This window comes from Cupressus sempervirens, chromosome 10, assembly GCF_028749045.1.
Source record: "Cupressus sempervirens isolate cs-2001-9-10 chromosome 10, ASM2874904v1, whole genome shotgun sequence".
Lineage (NCBI taxonomy): Eukaryota > Viridiplantae > Streptophyta > Pinopsida > Cupressales > Cupressaceae > Cupressus > Cupressus sempervirens.
In genome coordinates, this window is record NC_143127.1 from 603,068,535 (window position 1) to 603,091,748 (window position 23,214).

The following is a 23,214-nucleotide window of genomic DNA, read 5'->3' on the forward strand; positions in this document are numbered from 1 at the left end:
TCACAACTTAGAGACAAGTGCTAACCATTCACACATCTACTGAAAAATGATTTATCTTTCAAATGGGATCCTATATATCAATGCAGTTTTGAGAAGATCAAGCAATGTATGGCCAATCCACCTATTTTGGTTCCACAAGTTGTCAGAAGACCTTTAGTCTTGTATATATTAGCTACTCTTATGAAACTAGGGGCATTATTGGTCTAGTTAGATGATGATGACCAAGAAAGGGCCATATACTATATCAATCTTACCCTCATTGGAAATGAGGTCAACTATACTCCATTAGAAAAGCCTATTTGGCAGTGAGGTTTTCCACTCATAAACTTCACCACCATATGTTGAGTCACATAGTCAAGTTCATCTCTAAGATTGACCCTTTGAAATAAATGTTCTCGTACACAAAACTCATAGGATGAATAGCTAAATGGGTCATGTTGCTCAACAAGTTTGACATGCAATATGTGGATAGAAAAATAGTAGAATGGGGAGTAATTGTAGATCAACTAGTCGATGCACCCTTGGTTAATGGTTATCCATTGGTTATGGAGTTTCCTAATGAATACATGTTTATGATAGAGGAGAAGCTTCCATGTAAACTATACTTTGGTGGATCCTACACATCTCATGGATCTGGAGCAAGGATATTGATGGGAGCCACTATCGTTCCATTTTATTTCATATTCCATATATCTCTATATCTATTTGTATATCCCATTTCCTACTATTTTATATCTTTGATGCTAATTATGTTTGAAATAAATAAGAAGTATTTAATATAGTTTTATGATAAAATTATGTGAAATAATTATTATATTATTTTACTAATGAGTATTTGGAGCATAAATTATCCAAAAAATTATTGCATCCTTGGCTACTACTTTGGGATTTATATCTTATGCTAAGTTGGTTCTCATTTAATGTTAATATTGCTTAAGTAAATATATTCTACTGGTTAGATTCCTCTTCTACATTACAAATAGTGTCTTATATTAATAAAGATAAGAGTTATAATTCATGCCAAAACCATTTTGTTTAAGTTGTCCAGTACATGTTTATCTACTAAAATTTGCAAGTAAAAGTTGCCATGTAATTTTCTTGTTGGAAAAGACTTAGTGTCCAAAAGTTGGAGGATAAAGTTTGTTACTCAAGGAGGACTTTAGATTTGTAATCAATCTAATTCAGCCTATAATACAGTTAAGAATTATTGGTCATGGGCCAAACAAATAAATTCTTAACTGATTTGTTCACCTCCACCACATATTGCAAAATGCAACATTATTCTTTTGGGATTTTTGTTCATGTATCAAATCTATATAAACAACCATATGTAATACATTTGATATATGGAAAACCTTGGCAATTTCGAACAAAGTTTCTATTTTGAATTGATTTAAGAATTCTACAATTTTTATCTCTGTCATCTGATTGAGAGGAAGGGCACACACTCTCTAACAGTCGATGGACTATAAATATTTTGCAATCTATATTTGTGTGTTTTAATCCCAGTCTATTATATTTTATATTGTTACATTTGTAGATTTGGTATTTTTTAATAATTTTTGTGAGATGGTTACATTTTATAATATTATATTTCTGTGTTTGTTGAGTGTTAATTATTTGGTTTTATTTTCATGTTACTAATATGGTTTTTTGTTTGAGATTCTATCTTAATTTTTGTATTATAGTTCATGTCAAACTTTAATCATAGAAATAAAGCAAGTTAAACTAATTGTGCATTAAGGAAATATTTACCAAATTAATCCTTCATAGCTTATGCACATTTATGATCTATAGATTAGTTTGATTTGGATTTGTGAGTTTTATTTTCTAAATTATTAGATTTATTAAAATTGTTATTGCTAGAAAATGATAGTTCTTGTCGCTAGGAAGTGACTGTTCCTATTGCCATAATTACTTTTTTTTGTTGTAGATTTAATTATTGTGTGTTCTAGATGCATTCATGATCACTAAGCTCACAACTTGCAACCCTTGATGGCATATTACCCAGACACCTTTCACAAGCTTATGCCCCCGAATTGACATGAAAGACCAAGATAAAAATCATTCTAAGTATTAAATCTTTCTAATTATTTGCCCCAGTATTGGCCTATTAGATATTGTTGGTTACCCCTCAAGGTGACTACATCCCAAAATCCTTTAAATTGAGGTTCTAGTGCACCAACACCATATCAAAATATGAGGCCCTCATTGTAGGATTGGAAACAAATAGTGAATAGAACATCACCATTTTAAAAGTCTTATACGATTCATAATTGATCATCAAGCATGATGTAGTACCCAACAACCTAGTTACAATAATGAATCCTACATTGGGAAAATATACAAAAAAATACAAAAGCAATAATCATATTCAGAAACTCGAATATCTTCCATTAAGCAACCTCCTTCTACATCTCTTTGCTACTTCTTAAATAACAAAAAACTCCTAAAATCGAAAAAATAGAAAATTACATTTTTGGTAGATTTTAACAAAATTTTAATTTTTCCATTTTAGGTAACCTTCAAAATTAACTCCTAAAAAGATGAAAATAAAATTAGACTTTCCTTAAGCTACGACAACTTGACCTTCCAACTAATCTTCAAATTTGGAAATGTCCATTCAAAGTTATTACAAAAAAAAAACTCTAAAAAATAGACAAAAATGATGACAACTAAGTTTTGGAGGTCAAAATCAATTTTTTGGGATTTGAAAAACAAATTCTTTTAGAAACAATGGAGTAGATCTAAAATGTTGGGCCATCAAACTCCCCCTTTCAAAACCACTGTGAAAATTTGAGAGAAAACCCAGGTCTGAGTCAAAAGTTATGATTCCCGAAAGTTGATGCATCAAAGTAGGTCTTCACTGAGTACTAAACCAAGGCCAACAAGCTATTTCGTATAATGAATTGGTTGATAAAATGAAAGAGCACTTTATCAAAATCTAGTTCAGATAAGTGCCACAAATATAGAACACAGCTATTGATATGATGGCCACTATTGGCTCACTCCTAAAGATTCCTTGAGAAGCTTCACAATACAAGTTCTTAGTTGAGCAGTGTAATGTTCCCATGTTTTAGCTTTCACATTCTCCAAAGTCTAAGTGGAGGATAAGAAGAAATTAAATTAATTTCTTATAAAGTCATTCAATTAAAAATTAAAGGTGACTTTATATTTAATTAATTTAATTATTTACAAGGGAGTAGCTTCCAGGGTATGAATTAATTATTGGAAGGATGAAAGCCTCTCGTAATTTAATTAATTATTGCCAGTGAGGAATTTCTAGTGTATACATTAATTATTGGAAGGAGGAAGCTTCTAGCTCTTGCAATTAATTAATGTTTTAGTTCCTTCCAGAAGGATGAAGAAAAGGATAAATAGGGCTGAAAGTCTCATTGCTGATCATCAGATGATTATGACTTGCATTTGATAAGAGCTTGGATGTGTGAATTACACTCCCTTCTTTTGGAAATAGAGGACATTCATTCTCTGTTGTAACATTCTAGACATCATTCCCTTAGGGTTTGGCCTTTGGAATACATCTCTTTGTAATTAATTGCAGCATTCTTAGCATTAATATAATTTTAACCTTGGTTCAACTTTTGGGCATTCCTGGGTGGCCATTACAGTGGTATCAGAGCAATAAGTCCTACCATCATGTGGAGATCTTCAACATCTATGTTTGAGCATGTGACAAGGTCTTTATAATTTTTGCAATACCAAAGCAAGACAAAGTAGGAGTTTTGACTCACATAACGAATGAGATAGTTCATCCATGCAGAGGGACACACAATCGAGTCATACAGACACGGAGGAGACATTCTTTGAACAAGACAACAATATGGATGATTGAGATGATAGGAGTACCGGTCCAAATCAAGAAAATGCAATGCTTAGGTTACTAAGTTCATTAGAGGAGCATAATAGGCGAATGGATATGATGATGCAGCTAATGGCTAGACAAATGGGCATCAATATTAATCCAGGTGATGCCAACAATGGCAGCAACAATAATAGGGGCAATGATAATGGAGGCCAAGACAAGATTAATGGTAATAATAACAATGGGAATGAGGTTGATAACTTTAGACATATTGCATGGACGGCTTGAACAACTAGCTTGAGACCCCTTTTACCCACCTTCCCAGCCAGAGAACTAGTTCAACCAATTAATGAACCACAGATTGTAGAGTTACAGGATCAGTTTAGGAGAGATTGGGAGGCTAGTGGGCCAGAGTTTCAGGCAGATATCTCTCTCAGAGATTACTTGGACTTGAGGATGAGACACATGCCTAGATCAGGAGGAAGAAGTCAAAACTTTGAGCTGAGAAAGAAAGTGGGGAAACTTTCTTTACCATATTATTATGCTTCCGGGAAGATGACTACATGAGCTTGGGTGCAGAAGATGGATACTTACTTGTAGTTGAATCCTATGCCTGAAGAGGAGGCTATAAAATATGCAAATATTCACTTGGATGGACCGGCATATGAGTGGTGGCACCATGGCATGGTAACCTTGGGACATAACCAGATCACATCTTATGAGGAGTTCACTAAGAAGCTCATAGAGAGATTTGATACTAGGGAAAGGACTTTGTGAAGCAAGTTGATTAAAGAATATTTAGTCAAATGGAAATATTTTCCTAAGGAAGATGCTACTTGGGAGAGTGAGCAGGTGCTATAGCAAACAGGACTAAGATTGCTTGAGGACAAGCAATTTCAAGGAAGGCGGACCTGTAATGTTCCCATGTTTTAGCCTTCACATTCTCCAAAGTCTAAGTGGAGGATAAGAAGAAATTAAATTAATTTCTTATAAAGTCATTCAATTAAAAATTAAAGGTGACTTTGTATTTAATTAATTTAATTATTTACAAGGGAGTAGCTTCTAGGGTATGAATTAATTATTGGAAGGATGAAAGCCTCTTGTGGTTTAATTAATTATTGCCAAGGAGGAATTTCTAGGGTATGCATTAATTATTGGAAGGAGGAATCTTCTATCTCTTGCAATTAATTAATGTTTTAGTTCCTTCCAAAAGGATGAAGAAAAGGATAAATAGGGCTGAAAGTCTCATTGTTGATCATCGGATGATTATGACTTGCATTTGATAAGAGCTTGGATGTGTGAATTACACTCCCTTCTTTTGGCAATAGAGGATGTTCATTCTCTGTTGTAACATTCTAAACATCATTCCCTTAGGGTTTGGCCTTTGGAATACATCTCTTTGTAATTAATTGCAGCATTCTCAACATTAATATAATTTCAGCCTTGGTTCAGCTTTTGGGCATTCCTAGGTGGCCATTACAAGCAGTTACATGCACCTGCATATGAGAATGATGAATCAATATGAAAATACATTCTAGTTGGTTCCAAATCCTCATAGTACCATGAGAACCACACTTATTTACAATATAATATCATATGCCCCCACCTCACATGAACCAAACACCAAAACCTAATTCATAGAGCATCTCACTATGTTACCGAAGAAAATACCCTATATCACTAAGGCTATCATGATACTCTCTCTCAATTTTTAGACCAAAATAAGTCCCCAATGGCCCTAAAGGAGGTACACACTAGACTTTGTAGTGCTCATACAAGTGGTGTAGTTTTAGTAAGGTATCTACTAAGAGTTGGGTATTACTAGCGTACCATAGAACACAACACACATAGTTTTGTCAAAAGATGATTACCATGCCAACAACATGCAAACCTGATACATGATCCAACACAAAACTTGCTGCCTATTGCACCATCATGGTGATTCACATGTTGGGGATTCAACCTCTTTGATGTAATTGCATCTATATCTTCAGAAGGACACAAATGGATCATCATAGCTAACAACTATTTAAAAAAGAGGATTGAAGCATTTTATCTTGTCAATACCATGAGAGTTTAGATATCCAAGTTCATTTCCTACCATATTGTATGCTAATTTTCTCTCCCCACTACCATATTCATAGATCTTGGAGGCAACTTCAAGAATCTCAATATGGAAGAATTGTGCTCCTCCCTTTGCATCCACCATCCATTCTCACTCCATAATTCCCACAAGGTAACAATTAGGATGAGGAAACCAACAAAACCTACTCAAAATCCTTAAAAAGGTTGTCAATGATTCTAGCCATGACTGACATTTACAAATCAATGCCACCCTATGGGCTTATCACACTTCGTTATGTAAATCCACACGCAGAACCCAATACTTCTTTGTCTATGGTTCCAAAGGAGTCCTACCTATTGAGGTTGAAGTCCCCTCCTTGTGTATATCTTTGTAAGGTCAAATATTTGATGAAGACTACATAGTTGCTAGAGTCACATAACTAGAATTACTTGATGAAAGAAGGCAACATGCCTATGACAACCTCATGGTATATAAAAAATGACTCAAGAGGGTTTTTAACAAAAATGTTCATCCTCAATACTTTTAGGTAGGGGAGACGGTGTTAAAAGAAAATATGAAAGTCCAAGCAGATCGAGAAAATAAGGGAAAATTTGAGCTCACCTGATTAGTCCCCTATCTTGTCACAACATCCTTTGGCCCAGGAGCATATTAGTTATCAAGTCTAGAAGGAAAACTTCTGAATGATCCCACAAACATAATTAACCTCAAGAAGTTCTATGCCTGAGAAACTCATTATACATTGCTAGTGTTGAAAATAACCCAAAAACATCTTTAAAACATCTTGGAAAAATCATCATCATGGTGAAAAACTAGAAATTTAGGCACCTAGTGATAACAAAGAAAGAGAAAATAAAAATAGTAAAGAGAAATAAGCATCCAACAGTGAAAACTTGGCAATTCAAGCACGTTGGATAGGTACCTTGGTGAAAACCTAGCAATAGGCTCTATGCATACTTGAACCCACTCATTAACTACCAGTGTCCCATCCCTCTCATCCCAAAAAAATCCACTCATCCATTACCCCATGTTCCCATGGTGTTCCAACACCACATGATATAAAAATTTGTACTACTATCCCAATTCCTGAGCTTGGAAGCAACAAATCAAGGCAATGTACTATATCATGGAAGTTTTGGGTTGTATTATAATCAATTTTAGATGTATTATATTTGATGTAATATATCATTTGGAATTTTCTATCACCTCATCCTAAGCTTTAAAAAATTGTATCATATTAGATTGGCTCCACTAACCTATCATGCTTAGCTTTTGTATAGTCAGTCTTATGTAAATATCTTAGTCTACTAGCTATATATATTCTCTTGCAGATAGACAGTCTTCAATTAGTCCCATTGTATATATCCTAGTTTTTATGTCAGTTCATGTCTGATCAACATCTTTAGTTCTCCTAGCTACAATGCTTAGGAAATTCCTCATGCAAGATCCACTATCCTAGATAGCATTTTCCTAAAGGTTTCAGTTTTCTACTCTTATAATAGTTCTAGATGCTACCAATAGGTCCTTGCAGGATGCATCCTTCCTCATGTTTGACCTTGGCCCATCAATAACTAGTCCTATCTATATCTGTGGAAAAAGGTTACAAAATCCATCAATTTCAAGGAAATAAAAGCCATTTTCACTGAAAGATCCAAAAGAATCAATTAATCCAAGTAACCAGACTAATACTTAGAATCACATAAGTTGTGATTGATTCAAAATCAATAGATATATGTGGTACAAGACCTGAAGTTAGAATAACCACTGGTAGAGTCTTATACCAGTCCAAACAAGTAAGAAACCATGATAGGTCACATTGGCATAAAGATAAAATAAAATAATCAAATGAGAAGAGTAAGCATGATGAGTCACTATTGATGTGACATATGATGTGATAGGATTATATGACAAAGTGTTCATAGATATAAAGGACATAAGATACTTCATAGGTCTACAGGGAGACTAAAAAACCTACCAGTCTAGGTACCTACTTATAGGTAGTCACGAGTGTTATGTGACTAACTCATACATGCTATTCAAATTTTGAATCCATCATGTCAGTAGGATTTTTTAATGTAGTTTTTGCACCCATATAATGGGAAGTGTAAATAGGTTATGCACACTTCATTGTTATGTTGTTGAAGTTGTTCATGTAAAATGATATCAGATTTCCACAATCCATGATAATGAATTCTTGTTTCTGGATTTGATTGTGTAGCAATTTTTTACTATCAACATTTTGGATCATACTACATGATCCATTATCAGGATGCAAGAGAACCAAGGAAACCAAAAAAGTAGATTGTAGACCAAGCAAGGTATCATGCTTGGTCTGAAATCTACCTTTTTGGTTTCCTTGGTTCTCTTGCATCATGATGATGGATCATTTAGTATGATCCGAAATGTTGATGGTAAAAAATTGCTACACAATTGAATCCAGAAACAAGAATTTTTTGTTCATGTTATTGGTGAACGAATAAGGAAATAATAGTTGCAAAGAAGAGAGATGAATAATAAATAGGTTGTGAGAGACAATAGGGAACAAGCAAGAGGAATAGTTCACATAGGAGGGTTCATAGGGAAAACCAATGAAGAGAAAGGAGATTAGAGGATCTTCAAACATTGAACAAAATATCTACAAGGAAATTTTTTCCACTCTTTAGATCTACTAATTAGTTTTCTTTCTTATCATTGCAGCTAGTTGTAATCTCTTAACTAGGCATGCTTAATTAGTAAGTATTTATAAATCCTCTAGAGAGATACCTCCTAAATGGAGTGTTGTAAATCCTCTCACAAGGTAGCTTTAACAAGCTTTTGTAATCCTAATAGATTATCAACATTCTTGATCATATGTGTTCTTAGAAAGAAGAGTTATAGCCTTGATGTAGGACCATCAAGCTCAAATTTTGTGGACCTATAGTTTGAGTAGTTGGGGGTGTGTTCGAAACATATTAGGCAACCTTTTCCTAAGTGCACAGAGTTTGGAGTAATTGTCTTGAAGTTAGAGCCAAATTGGTGACTATTGGTTGCGTATTCCTAATTTATGAACAAACTTTGGAAATTGTTTTTACAAGCTTCAATTTGAGGGAGTTGGCATGTGCACTCTTGGATTTGGATAGTTGGATGGAACATGGACCTATCCCTAAGGGCATGTACTCTTATGTTGTCATTTGAGTTATTTATGCATTATAAAATTGGGGCGTGTCCTAAGTATTTTCTTATTTCATATATTTAATGTTTGTTGCCAAGCTGACTTGTGGCTTGACAATTTATTTAACATGTGAGTATTTATTTAATGTAGTTATCTGGTCTAACCTGTGGATTGGTTTAGTATAAGTAAAGGGGTCTTGTGTTGTCTTGAGAGATTAGTGGATTCATTTTATCATGGAGTAGCTAAGAGGAGTGAAGTTTAGCAGAGCTAGTATTTAAGTGTGGGTTTGGGAAACAAGAAGCTTTCTTGATAGCTTACGAGAATAAGTTTAGATTCTTCTTAGAGTTCTCTACTAGATTATGGGTTTGGGCTAGCTAAGGAGTTTGAGTCTCGCAAGGTCTTACAGAACTGTTATTGTAATTACTGATGTATTTGGCCATAACTCGAAAGGCCTTAAAGTTGGGCATGTTGGTTGTAAATCTTATGATTCTATTATGAGAAGTGGTTTTTTTGGATTGAAATCGTTGTGTTATTTTTTATATTCTGATGTATGGTTATTTGTTGGGGGCTAGGACATCTCCTTTGGGGATTCTCGTGCCTTGTACTGCGTCAAGCCTTTAATCAAGCAATCTTTTATCAGCAATAAAAGCCTACTAGGTATATTACCCCCACTATGGTTTTCATCCTCCCGTTGAGGGTTTCCACATACAAAAATCCATGTGTCATTGATGCATGATTTCCTGTGTGAGTTTGCATGGTTCTATTGTGTTTCTTTTATCATTACATTACTATTTAAGCAATTGGTATTCAAATTAGGAAAGTTTGTCGCACGGGTAGCTTGTTGGAAAGTTAGTATTGATTCACCCCCCTCCCCCACTCTAGTACTGGTTTGCGATAGCATTATCATCTATAAATGCAAAGATAAGGTTAGAGGTGAAGTTACACGTTGTTCTTTTTTCACAAGACATCATTTTTCTACATTTTCTTATTGGGAGAAAGAGGGGATTTTGATTTTTGCATAGACTCATAGTACTTTTCTAGTGAATGGATGTATTTTTTGTTTTCCACATGCACATATAGGCCAAGGAGGGATTTTTATTTTAAGAAGTTTATGAGTAGTTTGAAGCTATTTTGACTTTATTTTTAGCTGCATATCAGTTGAGAAGCCTTTTGGAGTAGTTGTAGTTACTATCGATTATGTTCTTGATTTTGAGAGATTTGTTCCTACATCTAACCTCATGAGGTTTCACATAATTTGAGACATATTTAAGGCATTTTGAGAAATTTTACAATAATTTAGAGGGCCATATGTATATAGATTGAGTTCAAAGGAGTTTCCAGGTAGTCAATTCTATGTTTCCAATAGTTTGACTTCTCTTTATCCTTTTTTTCTTCTTCCATCTAACCCCTCTTATAAGTTTTTGGTCTATATCTTGTCTTTCCACCTCATTTAGGGTGTTCTCTCTTTTGGCCATATGTTGCACATTACAAATTTTGGCAAGTTGTGTTTGACTTGATGATTCATAGAAGATTTTCTAGTTGTTTATATGTAGAGATACTGATTCCTTCCCCATTATTATTTTTGTTTGCAACATTGATTATGGGTGATTTGATTCACATAGTATATTTGAACATCTTTGATTAACCAATGCTCTTTCAATACTTAATGTAGAATATGATATCCCATGGTGTAGATTTGTAATTATGTCTTACTTCTTAATGTTGAACTTGAGAAAACAATTGTATTTCCCTCTTCAAATATTGAAATACGAAGACCTTTCATAAGAGTCAATTTTGTAAAGTTTGTCTAATTAAGCTATGAGTTTGAAGTGTTCTTTTTATGAGTAATTTTGTGAGGTTTTCAGCTACAAGTCAAATTATTATATTGGCACATCACCCTTTTGTTTTAGTTTTCCATTTTCACAAGCACATTTTTCAATCACATTTCTTGTTCAAATTTAGTATAGGTAAGCACCAAAAGGAACCAAGCTTTTCATCTCATAGATTCACTCTCATCATAGGTGCAGTCTTGATCGACAACAATAAATATTATTTTATTTATATTAAATATTTTTTTATTGTAAAAATAGTTAAATTAATAAATATAATTCTTAAATGAAGAGAAATAGTTCTAAAAACCAACATTACAAAAAGTTATGGCGATAACATTCTAAAATAGGCATTCTATTTTTTACACATTTTATGATATCTTTTAACCTTTCAAATATTTTAAAAATGTCTCTTTCTTATATTTAACTCTTATATAATGATATGTGAGGCCATCATAGAAGGTTTTGGCTATACAGGGGCCAAAATGCACTGCATAATTAATTTGTTTGTATTTTTTAATAAATTAAAATTCATAAAACTATTATACATAAATTTTAAATTAATTAATAAAAGTGCATTTTGGCCCCTGCATAAATAGTGCCATCATAGAATACGGGAAATAATGAACCTATTTACTAATTTTCATATAAAAATATAAGTCATTATATTTGACATATTTAAAACTATATGTGCCTCTTATAGAATTTTTATGTAATAGATATTTTAAAAATATGTACTTTGAATTTAACTTTAATGAAATGATGTGTAAGACCAAAATGAAATATTTCAAGTGACAAAATTTTTTATTTACTTTTCTTGTAAAAATATGTGACACTTTCTTTGATATTTTTAAAAATACATGCCTTTTGTAATTAATTTTTATATAAGGATATATGAGATCATCATAAAATGTATAAAATAATTAAATTAATGAACAACTTCAATATAAAAATGTATCATTTCTACTAATTATAAAAGATAAAAAGTCAATAAGAAAATTAAAAAACTATACTATTTCAAAATACTATTACAAACTCATTGAATACAACTTGAAAAATAATAGAAGCACATGGAAATCTACGGTCATTCATTCATTGAATAAAACTTGAAAATAATAGGAGCACATGGAAATCTATGGTCATTCATTACAATTTAGTGCACTCTAAAATGAAGAGAAAATATGCACAATATCCTTTAGCAATTAATGAATACGTAGAACTATTGGGTAGAGAGCAAAGCAGGATTCTCTTTGGAGCCATTAATGAAATGGATAGAAAACATTTTTGTAATTATGCTGAAATGATTTTGCTTTTAAACTTTAAAGAAGATTTTAACATTAAAACAAGTCTTCTATCTGTTATACCAATAACAATAACAATACAATCAGTGAATGCCATTAGAGCGTTTCATGTACATTTTAAGCAACAGTCAATCCACTCAGTCTGGGTCTCCTCTCTGCTTGTGGGGAAAGGCTGCTGCTGTTGTTGTTGTCAGACATGTTTTTTCTTTTGGTTGAAGTGGGTTGTTGCTGACATGACTTCCACTTCAACATTTGTGATCTCAGCTTCATTACATCTGACAATTGCACTGGCTTCATTAAGAATTCTTCTGCCCCTTCTGACAAACACCTCTTTCTTCTACACTCCACATTTTCTGAAGACATTATCACCACAGGAATGTTCTTCAGTGCTGATGATTCCTGCTCCATTGATTTTGTTGTACACAGTAAGAACAAAGTTCAATATAACATCATTAGATTTTGGCAATCTATTGGAAATAAAATTTGGTTTTTGAATTCGATAGTATGTGTTTTTTTAGCATCAAAGTTTTGGATGTGATCTATCATCAGAATTAGAGAATAGAAGAATAAAATAGCAAAATGTGAAATTTCAATATACTACTTATTCCCACAACATATAGCTATTTATGTTGGATTTTACCTTTATCCTTTTGAGCAAGTCATAGCCAGTCAGCTCTGGCATACAATAGTCTGTAATTATCATATTCACCGTAACCTTCTGAATCACAAATATTAAAGAATTCAAATGGGTTATTAATATTGCACAAACATGAATGAATTCAAATGGGTGATAACAAGTGCACAAACATGAAAGAATCTAAAGTGAGCGATAACAAGTTCTCTAACATGAAAGAATCTAAGTGTAATAAAAAAAAATTACATGAAAGAAACCAAATGGTGATCAGATGTCCACAAGCATGAAAGAATCCCAGCGAGTGATAAACGAGTTCTTAAACATGAAACAATCCAAGTGGGTGATAACAATTACACATATGAAAGAATCCAAAGATTTCTTGGAACTCCACAAATATGAAAGAATTCAAATGAGTGATAACAAGCTCACAAAAATGAAAGAACCCAAGTGGATGATAAAAAAGTACAAACATGAAAGAATTCAAAGGGTTATCAGAAATATAAAAACATAAAAAAAGAATTTAGACAAGTGATAACAAAGTTCTTAAACGAGAAGGAATCCAAGTGGGCAATCTGAAATTCACAAACATGAAGAGGGTTATCAGAAGTGCACAAACATGAAAGAATTCAAGTGGGTGATAAATATACGCAGAAATGTTGATCAGAAGCAAGTCCACAAACATGAAGGAATTCGATTGGGTGATAAGCGAAACATGGAACAGCTTAAATGTCACATACTAAGACTCCATTCTTACGCTAAAAGTGTTAAATAGTCAAAATTGACTTCGAACATACATCAGCACTTGGGCGGCCTTGTTCATCATCTTCCAAACCAAGGAATTCCAGAGCTTTTCTCACACTCTTGACACTGGTCACTGCCAGGACCAATGAATAAGATCATCAGAAACCAAGCATAAAAAAAACATTTCATCTTTTAAAAAATGCAAAATTTACCCTGACAAGAAGATCTTCTCAATAGCCCTTCAATGACTTTTCTGTCAATGATATTGTCATCAACAGCAAGAACATGAAATTCTTCATATTTGCTGCCCTCATCTTCCGTATCATCATTCTTGCTCTGCGCCATTGAAAAGCTTTCTTCAAAGAAGATAATGTGGATTCCACTCTTAAAGATCTCACTTCAAAATCCCTTGATAAACTTTCTAAACCGATCTTATCTCAATTTCGACCGCCAAAATCCCAATCGATCAAGCAAAATATTGCCGTATTAAGCGGCTGCTAAGACACCATGAAATTTCTTCTTCCTTTTCTCCTGCCAAATTTGGCAGATTCTTCCAATTTAAGGACAGAAGTATACCAAACATGGGAATTTACTCAATCTCAGCCAAATACGACACAAATTTGAACACCCAGATGAGATTTGGAATAGAAATTTCAACCCAAGCGCTCAGTTTGATCCTATTCGACGGCCGATGAAAGATCGGATGGGATTTAAGGCAATAAAAATATAGAAAAGGGCCTCCAAAACAAACACTTTATGGTTTCAAAAGATCCAATCTTTGGTCAGTTTTATGCAAATTTTACGGAATTCATGACAAACCCAAAAACTAAACCGCCAGAATTGAAATGACTATTAATCTTCTCAAACCAGAGGCTTCACGCTCCTTGATTTTTCTCTTGTTGGTATTCGTTAGGAAGATCTGATTTTCAAATTTTATATATTTTTGCAACCAACAGACATAATCTGATGTTGAAATTGGAGATGGCCCACATAATCTATACAAGATATTGTGACGTCAGCAGTGAGCAGGAATGATCTATTTGCTTTCTATCTACTTATTCATGTTAAATCATGTGCACTCACCATCTTCCAAGTAGGTGAAGAAGAGGAAAACCTCCTTTGATCTCAACAGATTTTCTTGCTTATTATGGAAAATTTTGATCAACCAGAATTTTTTGTTAGCGAGTTTCAACAAGGTGGGGCCTTTGTATTGACATTGCCAACCAATTTCACAAATCTAGGTGATTTTTTTTATAGTCTAGTAATAATTGAAATAGGAAGTAGTGTACTTAGATAAATTTATTTAAAGGAGACACATTTATATAATGTAGTAAATTGGGAAAATAGGTGCATTGATCTTAGATAAATCTAATTGAAAGAGAGATTTTTGTTTTAATACAGAAAATAAATACAATTATAGTTGGTATGAGTTTTCTATTTGGTAGATGTGTAAATTCATGGGAGATCTTTCTATCTTTGTGGATCACATGTTATGAAAAGAGGAAAATGCAATTTGATAGGTTGAGTAGGTTTCTTGTACACATTTTGAATCACATTCAATGGTTCATCATTAGAAGAGGAAAATGTGATATGAAACATTGTACGAAGGCCAATTAAAGCCTACTATTTATCAATTAAGACATTTCTATTATAAATCTTTAAAAAGCTCAAATTGACTTACTCACTTGATTTTTTGACTTATTCTATCTTCACAATTTTTTATCTTAAGTTTAAGTTTTCAAAAGTCACACTTTCTAATTATAAAACAAAATCTTATGAATTATTGTTAGTTTCTTATTCTATATAAAGTTCAACAAAACATTTTATTATGCTATTACAAATTTTAATTATTAGAATATAATATATGTTTAAAATTATTTAATTTTTAGCAATTCTCAATGTGTAACCACTAGGGAGAAATTACTTAGGCAACACATTCTTTAGATAATAGATCTCTTTTAATAAGAGGTTAAGTAAAGTTGTGTTGCCAATGAGAGGATTTATTCATTAGGAAGCTTTGTTTTAAGAGCTATGTAGACTATGAGGGAAAGAAATAAGGTTGGGGTCTCATGGAGGGACTTCAATAACTACTTAAAAAGAGTAGGAGGTTCTATGGAGAGGAAATTTGCTATAGGATTAATTGGAATATTTACCTTAAAAATAGTAGTCTTTACATTTTAGGACTACGTATTTAATTTGGTGGAATAGGTGGGGGGTTTGAAATTGTACTACTAGCTTAGACTTCTCTATTTTTTCAAGAAATTAAGATTTTTTTTTTTGAATTTCATTATTTTCTAGCATTTACTTACTATATATGCAATAAATATGCTAATAATAAAGCTCATGAGACCAACAGCTTCCATAAATTTAGTAGTTTAGACTAATAACTTTCATAAATTTAGTAGTTGAACTACATTAAAAAAAATTATAAAACAACTTCAAAAAAAAAAAAAAAAATTGAACACACTTGTTGATTATTTTAACATGCATCAATAATGAGACCCAAGCTAAAAATTGTTTAATTAACAAATTAAAAAAGTTACCAAAATTTTCTTATCAAAATGTGATGTTTCTAAAGGTTCATTTGAAAACAAGGTCCATTACCTTGTTTATGATTTTCAAATTTTTATATTTGACTATCAATGTTGGCTTTTGTTAAATAGTTTCACTATTTTGTTAAGATAAATAATCTTACCTTTATCTAGAAGATCCATCCATGGATGTGAAATATATAGACTTTGGTTATCATCATCAGCTTTACTTTGGATATCAATTGTATTTAGATTATATCCACGTCAATTTTTTTATTTAAGTCAAAAGGATGTGATTTTTAGGGATCACCTTATGGTGTAGTGGTTGCATTGATAACAATGCAACCAAGGTTCAAATTTTTTCTTGGCCCATGCTAATGATGGTTAGGCACACCTTCGTTGTTGTGTGTAATGGTGGATAGGTGCACATGTATGAAAAACTAATGGAGATTTTGGTGTTTGGGTTGATTGTCGATGGAGATGGAGATAATGATGGTCAACTCTCAAGATCGTCTCTAGGCTAGGAGTTCTCATTAATGTTGTGTCGTCAGGTATGTTGGTTGTGTTCCTTAGGCTTAGTGCCCTTGATGGGCTTTTATTCTTGCAGATCTTGGGTGTTGTATTTGGGGACAAGGTCCCCTAGATTTTTGGCCTCAGTGGTTTGTAAATTTAGTCAAAAGCAAACAATTATCGATAACAAAAAGAATGTGATTTTTCTAGCTATATCAACCTTATTTGAAATAATAGAAAATATTTTGGGTTAGTTTTCCTAATAAAAATTATTTTAGATTTTAATGGTACAACATATCTTAGTGTTTTGGCAATATATTTTTAATTAATGTTATGTAATCTCTTTTATGAATGCATGTTGTTAGATATGAAGGCTATTTAGATGCAAAAATGAAAAAAATCCATGCATAAAATATATCATCTCATTCCTACATGATGTGGTTTGATAAGATAGACTTATGGGTGCAAAAAAATAGAACTGGATAACTTAACGATAGACATTATGTGATTGTGTGGGATTGGATGGTAGATTGCATAGTAAGGGAAATTCCAGAAGATGAGAAATGTGCCAGAAAGAAAAGTTGAGAATTAGTTGATATATAAATGAAATGACACAACTAACCATTCATTTTTACTTTCAATGAGGCCTCAAGAGAAAGCACGTGGAAAGCTTTAGGAAACAAACACAACCAACTGCAAATTTTACTAATCAGGTATGTAAACTCTAAAATTTCATTAGAGGCAATCAATAATGCTATGTTGAAAGAGACTAATTATTTTCCATAATGTTATGCATTATGTTTCCCTCTTTCTTGTGTTTTGGTGGGTCTCGGAGAGACGATGATGATTGGTTTTGGTGAATTGTTGTGCAACCAACAAGTGACAAAGAAAACTAGGTAATGTATATGCGATCAATAATGTTTTTAAGTTTGACATAATGTTAAAACTATGAATTGAGAGGATGATAAAAAATGGTTGCAAGAAAAGGGATTTTTAGTTGTCAAGCTCTATTTGGAGGGTTTCAAATTTTGAATCTTATTAAAATTAGGTTTTTAGTTCTATATATGGTTTGAAGATCTAACATTTCTCTATGAACAAGTCTTTCATTACAAATTGTATTTTTTTTGGTGTCTTGTTTTCTTGTTATCCATAGACCACATTATTTTTTGTATCAAAATAGATGGCTCCTTTCTAGAGTAGGATTTTGAGTTATCAAGCTCTATTTCTAGGGTTCAAACTCTAATGTTTCTTAAAACCGAAGTATCAATTTTATATAGGGTTTGAAGTCCAACAATTATTTGTGAAAGAATGTTTCATAAAAAGTATATTACTTTTTGGTGTCATGTTTTCCTTTTTTTCATGTACCATATCATTTTTTGCATTAGAATAGATGGATCATTTTGAGAGTAGGGGTTTTTAATATTCAAGCTGTATTTATAGGGTTTCAAACTCTAAAGTTTCTTAAAGCTATGGTACTAGTTTTATGTAGGGTTTGAAGATCCAACCTTTTTCTATAAATGAATGTTTCATTAAAAGCATCTTAGTTACTATTGTCATGTTTTCCTTTTGTCTATTCATGTCATTTTTTACATCAGAATAGATGACTCTTGTTGAGAGTAGGGATTTTTAGTTGTGGGGCTCTATTTCTAGGGTTTAAAAAGTTTCTAAAAACAAAGGTATCAGTTTTATGTAGAGTTTGAAGCTCTAACATTTCCATGTAAAGGAATGTTTCATAAACAACATTTTTCTTTTTGAGTTATCCCCATGTACCATGCCATTTTTTGCATCAAGATAGATAGGTCTTTTCAAGAGCAAGGGTTTTTAGTAGTTAAGCTCTATTTGTAGCCCATTCCAAACTCTAAAATTTCTTTAAAACAAGGTTTTTTCTAGGGTTTAAATCTCTAACATTCATTGTGAACAAATGTTTCATAAACAATGCACTATTATCTCATGGACCATGTTTCTTTTATCCTTCTATTTTAGGTTTTCTCACCACTCAATGTTTTTATACAAAGGATTTGTTACACCACCTTTTCCTATCCCATAAAACTAAAAAAAAACCAAACTAGAGGTAATTGAACAATGCTTATTGTAATCTCCCTCACATTATGTTATATATTGCAATATTTATTTATCTATGGTCATGTGATTATGTAGCAGGAATAATTAGATTTATTGTGTTAAGCCATTCTCTATATTAATGGACTTGAAGCCCTAAAACTACCATATCATAATCCCAATTAGGAAATGGGAATAACCTATAGACTTTTTTATATATTAGGATTATGTCATGGTTTGGTCTAAAAGAACTCACCGAGTAAATATTCAAGGTTATATAGTTGAAGTCATCAGGAAAGACCTTCTTTATGCAAAGATCCAATGCATATATCCATCACAATTTGTTTCTATCTGTCTATCACAATACATGGACTTTTTTAGTCCATTCAAAACCTAATATGAATTTTAGAGGCTTATGTTGATAAATAATTCCTAAGACGCAAAAATTTGGAGGAGGTCATCAAGGCATACAATCTGTATGGTAGAGAGGAATATGTGACAAGAATTATTCCTTAATCAATGATGAAGGAAGATAAAGGGATGAAAATCACATTGGAATCATTTATGCATGATATAGTAGATAATAAGAAGGAAAAAAATTACATTTTATTTGATATGAATGGGATGAAAATACTGTTGCACTTTCCTAATGATTTAAATAATATTTAAAGTGCAATTTAATGTTGCTAAATCATCCGAGTCATTTGCACCCCTTAGGTGTAGAATGAAAAATTGACATATATAGGAGGAAAGATCCATTTATGGGGAAACAATAGCATGGTAAGTGATGAATATTGGTGTTAAGCATTTTTTATAATTTTTGAATGTATCTGGACATGTGTGCTTGGGTCCAAAGGGCCATTTTTTGTAGAATTTACTAGCATATGTGGTCTATGTATTGGCACAAAACCATATGGATTTTTCACTACCTTCTTTTATGATGAAACAAAAATTTGAATGCACCCCTAATGAAGGTGATCCAATTTCCAAAAAAAAAACCCACAACAGAAAATGAACAAGATGAACGTGATTTAGATCCAGAGAGACAAAATTCTATATATTTGAATCAAGAAGTTTACATCCAACATGTCTGGTTGTATGACCTTCTGCGTTATGACCATTATAAAGAAGAATGCATCTAAAGAAGAACATATCTCTAGACTCAAATGTGAACTCCAACTCCAAGCTACTCCACACTAATACTTCCTCAATTGAATGACTTCTTCATGACTCCATCGTCGAATAATAATGCCTAGGACTTTACCCAAGACCCCTTAAATACTTACATGATGACAAGTTGGCCTCTTACAAATTAAAAACTAAATAAACCCTCATATTAAATGCATATTTAAGCCACAAGTCACCTCACAAAAAACCTTACATATATATCACCAAATTAAATGCAAAGGTCGGCTCAAACTAGAAACTGAACACAAACAAACTCGGTCAAAGGATCCAAGACATGACCAACCATCAGAAGGATCACCAGACTACTCAACATATGAAAGAACTCATTCATCAAAGAAACTCGACTAATATTGAACTTGGTTAAAACTAGAACTCGACAAACATTGCAACTCAATGAACACAACAAGTTGACAAACACTAGCGACTCGGCAAACTATAACTTGACAAATTGGATACCAACCAAATCGGTATGTAAAGACACTCGATCATTGAGTGGAACTTAGTCAACATAGCCACTCAAAAAACTAAGAAACCAAGGACACTCTTGCATTATTTTATCTAATGAGTGTTTACACAAACTTCTCTATGAATCTTAATCTTTAGTAAGAAGGGTACCATCATTTTTTTTTTTTTTTGAAATGCAGACAATGTAGCTCTATGTAGATAATAATCAACACTTCCATCGACTTTGAATATTACATCTTACCATGAACTATGATATTCTCATTAAAAAATGTTATAAAATTGTAATATCCCCATTTATGGGAAACTTGTATTTTTTCCCTAAATCACTAGTTCCAAATTAGTTTCATAACTACATAATATCATGAATCTAATTTACCTACAAAGATGGAATTTGTTGTGATATTCAACTTGACAATCATAAGAAAATTTTCAAAAAGAAATAAAATCTTCATTGTGTGTTATATGATAACTGGTTTGAGGATTTTATGTAATGTTGATACACAATCTCCTTTTTAGGTGTTTTTTCTCTGTTTTACCTACCAATGGATAAGAATGTTTCTACTTGCTACATATTTTGATTGTTGATTATGATAAGTGTGGTTTATTAATAATATAAACACTTAGATTTAGAAGATCACTTCTTTCTCTTCTCCATTGAAGTGCAACATGATGTTCAATGTGGAATACACTCTTCATTTCCATTTATTTTAGTTGCAACCTTTTATTGCTGAGTTTTGTACAAGTTACAAAATTTTTAGTAAAACTTGTCAAAAACCCTTTTTTAATAGGTCTAAAAGCATTTTATAAAAGAAGTATCATGGATTGAGTTGATGTCAAGTGTTAAAAAATACATGCTTATGTTCCTTCATGCTAGAATTCTGAGATATTAATATCCATTTTGAGACCATTTTACCCCAATGGAATAATTTTATGGCTATTATTACAAGACCAAGTTGTTTCTTGTTGTAGAGTATGAAGTACGAAATAAGATACCTTGCAAGATGACCAACTATTTAGGTTTTTTGTGATCCTTGCATATGTATCATAGTGTTTCAAATAAATGAAGTGGGTCTTTTAAGAGAGAAGAGGATGAGAGTTGTGAATATTCCTCCAAAAGGGGTATCCATGGAGGTTTCTAGGAAGTTAAAGGTCTTAGAAGACAACATGGCATTCCTATAATCCAAAGAGAATAAGGATTGGGGAGTATATGATGATAGCAATCCCAAAGAAGTGGAATGGAAAAAGAAATCCTCTCAAGTGGAATAAATAAACCAAGAGGTTACAAGGAAATTTTTTCATAAGGCATTCAAGGTAGGTGACAAAAAAGATAAGCCAAAGTTGTCCATGTATAGATACATGTTGGATGAACAAGAACTCATAGATTGGATGGAGACATTAGAGAACCAATTTGAATATAAAGAAGTGGAAGAGAAGCAAAAGATGAATATTCCCAAGTAACGATTTAAGGGAAATTCCCTATAATGGTGGAATTATGTGCAAACCAATAGGTGGAAGCAATGAAAGGAAAATATAGCTTCATGGTACAAGATAGTAAAGAAGGTGAAATAAAACTTCCTACCTAATGACTACTAAGTTCAATTATACAAGAGGATACAAAATACGAGGCAAAAAGACATGGATTTGAAATATTACATAAAGGAGTTACACAAGTAAGACATTAGATAAGCTCATAAAGAGGATTTTAAAGAGAAGGTAGCAAGATGACTTGGGGCCTAAGATTTCATATTCAAGATGTACTTACTCCCTCTGCGCCTAGGACCATTTATGAATTATACAAGTTGGTCATGAAGGTAGGGGATAAATTGGAGAAGAGACAAGGGAGACAAGGAGGAGGTAGATGAGATAATAATAGAGGCAAGAGTACTAGAAATATCTAAGAAGATCAAGGAGATATAGGCAAGGGAAAAGAACAAATAATTTATTCTAGAGTGTCTTTAGAAGTGGTGGTGGGAGTTCAAAAACATTTTTAGGGAGGTTCTATTATTTCAATAAAGTTAAATACCCAACATTAAAGTGTCTTGAGAAGCAAGGACCCACATCAAGTAATGGTGAAAGGAGAGGTGATAGCAGAGTATAGTTGGTCCAAGATTAGGAATATGAAAGTATTAATTTTCCTACTCAATCTGTTGATTCATAAGTGGGAGAGGTAGTGATGGTGAGAATACAACTCCTAAAAGAATCCAATGAGAAGGGCATGGCCTAGAGAAGATCCTTGTTTAGGACTACATGCAAGGGTAAGAGTAATGTATTTAAAGTTGTCATTATTTCAAGAAGTGTCAATAATTTAGCATCTAATAAGGTGGTTGAAAAAAATTAATCTAGAGAGGGTTACCCATGGAAGACCATATTGGGTGTCATGGGTGAAAGATGATCAATACGTTTTAGTTAGTTAGAAAGATATGATAGAATTCAGATAGGTTCTTATAAGGACTAGTTGATTTATGGTATTCTTCTTATCAATTATTTCCATATTCTAGTTGGAAGATAATAAAAGTATGATAAGAAGGCCACTATGATGGTAAGGAAAAGACCTACATTATTCATAAGAATGGACAAAATTTTAGAATAACACTATTGTAGGAGGATGCTAAAGTAGAAAAGAGATAACCAATATCATTTTGATAGGAAAGAATAAGTTTGTGAGGATGGAAGAAGATAAGAGAAAGAAAGATGTAGTCATTGTATGCACAAAATGTAGCACACCTCTATAAACCATTATTCTCAAATAATCTCATGGAAGGAGAGAATTAAGAGGAACCTTATAGCTGTCTAATTATAATTTCAAATAATCAAAGAGATTTAATAGTGGATCACAAATGAACCTAGTTAGGAGACACTTGCAAGGTGCACCAAGAAATGATAGATTCAATGAAAATGCA

At 32.5% G+C, this 23,214-nt stretch overlaps 1 protein-coding gene across 2 annotated transcripts; it reads right to left on the reverse strand.

Annotated features, from left to right (window-relative positions):
* Positions 1-12,190: 12,190 nt before the first annotated feature.
* On the reverse strand, positions 12,191-14,469 carry LOC149535300 (two-component response regulator ORR5-like). 2 transcript variants are annotated; one of them, XM_089806300.1, is made up of 4 exons: positions 13,775-14,469; positions 13,616-13,695; positions 12,828-12,905; positions 12,191-12,586 (listed from the first exon to the last, which is right to left on the reverse strand). In XM_089806300.1, exons 1-4 carry the CDS (start codon positions 13,905-13,907, stop codon positions 12,305-12,307), a joined length of 573 nt encoding a protein of 190 aa, XP_089662426.1. In that variant the 5' UTR covers positions 13,908-14,469; the 3' UTR covers positions 12,191-12,304. The 2 variants fall into 2 exon arrangements, with proteins under 2 accessions (XP_089662426.1, XP_089662427.1); XM_089806301.1 differs by having other exon boundaries at positions 12,828-12,902; positions 13,775-14,048.
* Between the last annotated feature and the right edge of the window lie 8,745 nt (positions 14,470-23,214).

What these genes read in the sequence shown, in the direction of transcription:
- LOC149535300 (XM_089806300.1), bottom strand. Translation starts at nt 13,907, where the DNA reads ATGGCGCAGAGCAAGAATGATGATACGGAAGATGAGGGCAGCAAATAT. An exon ending in GAGAAGATCTTCTTGTCAGG is followed by an intron (nt 13,696 to 13,774) that starts GTAAATTTTGCA and finishes TGGTCCTGGCAG; the next exon opens with TGACCAGTGTCAAGAGTGTG. An exon ending in ACTTGCTCAAAAGGATAAAG is followed by an intron (nt 12,587 to 12,827) that starts GTAAAATCCAAC and finishes TCAATGGAGCAG; the next exon opens with GAATCATCAGCACTGAAGAA.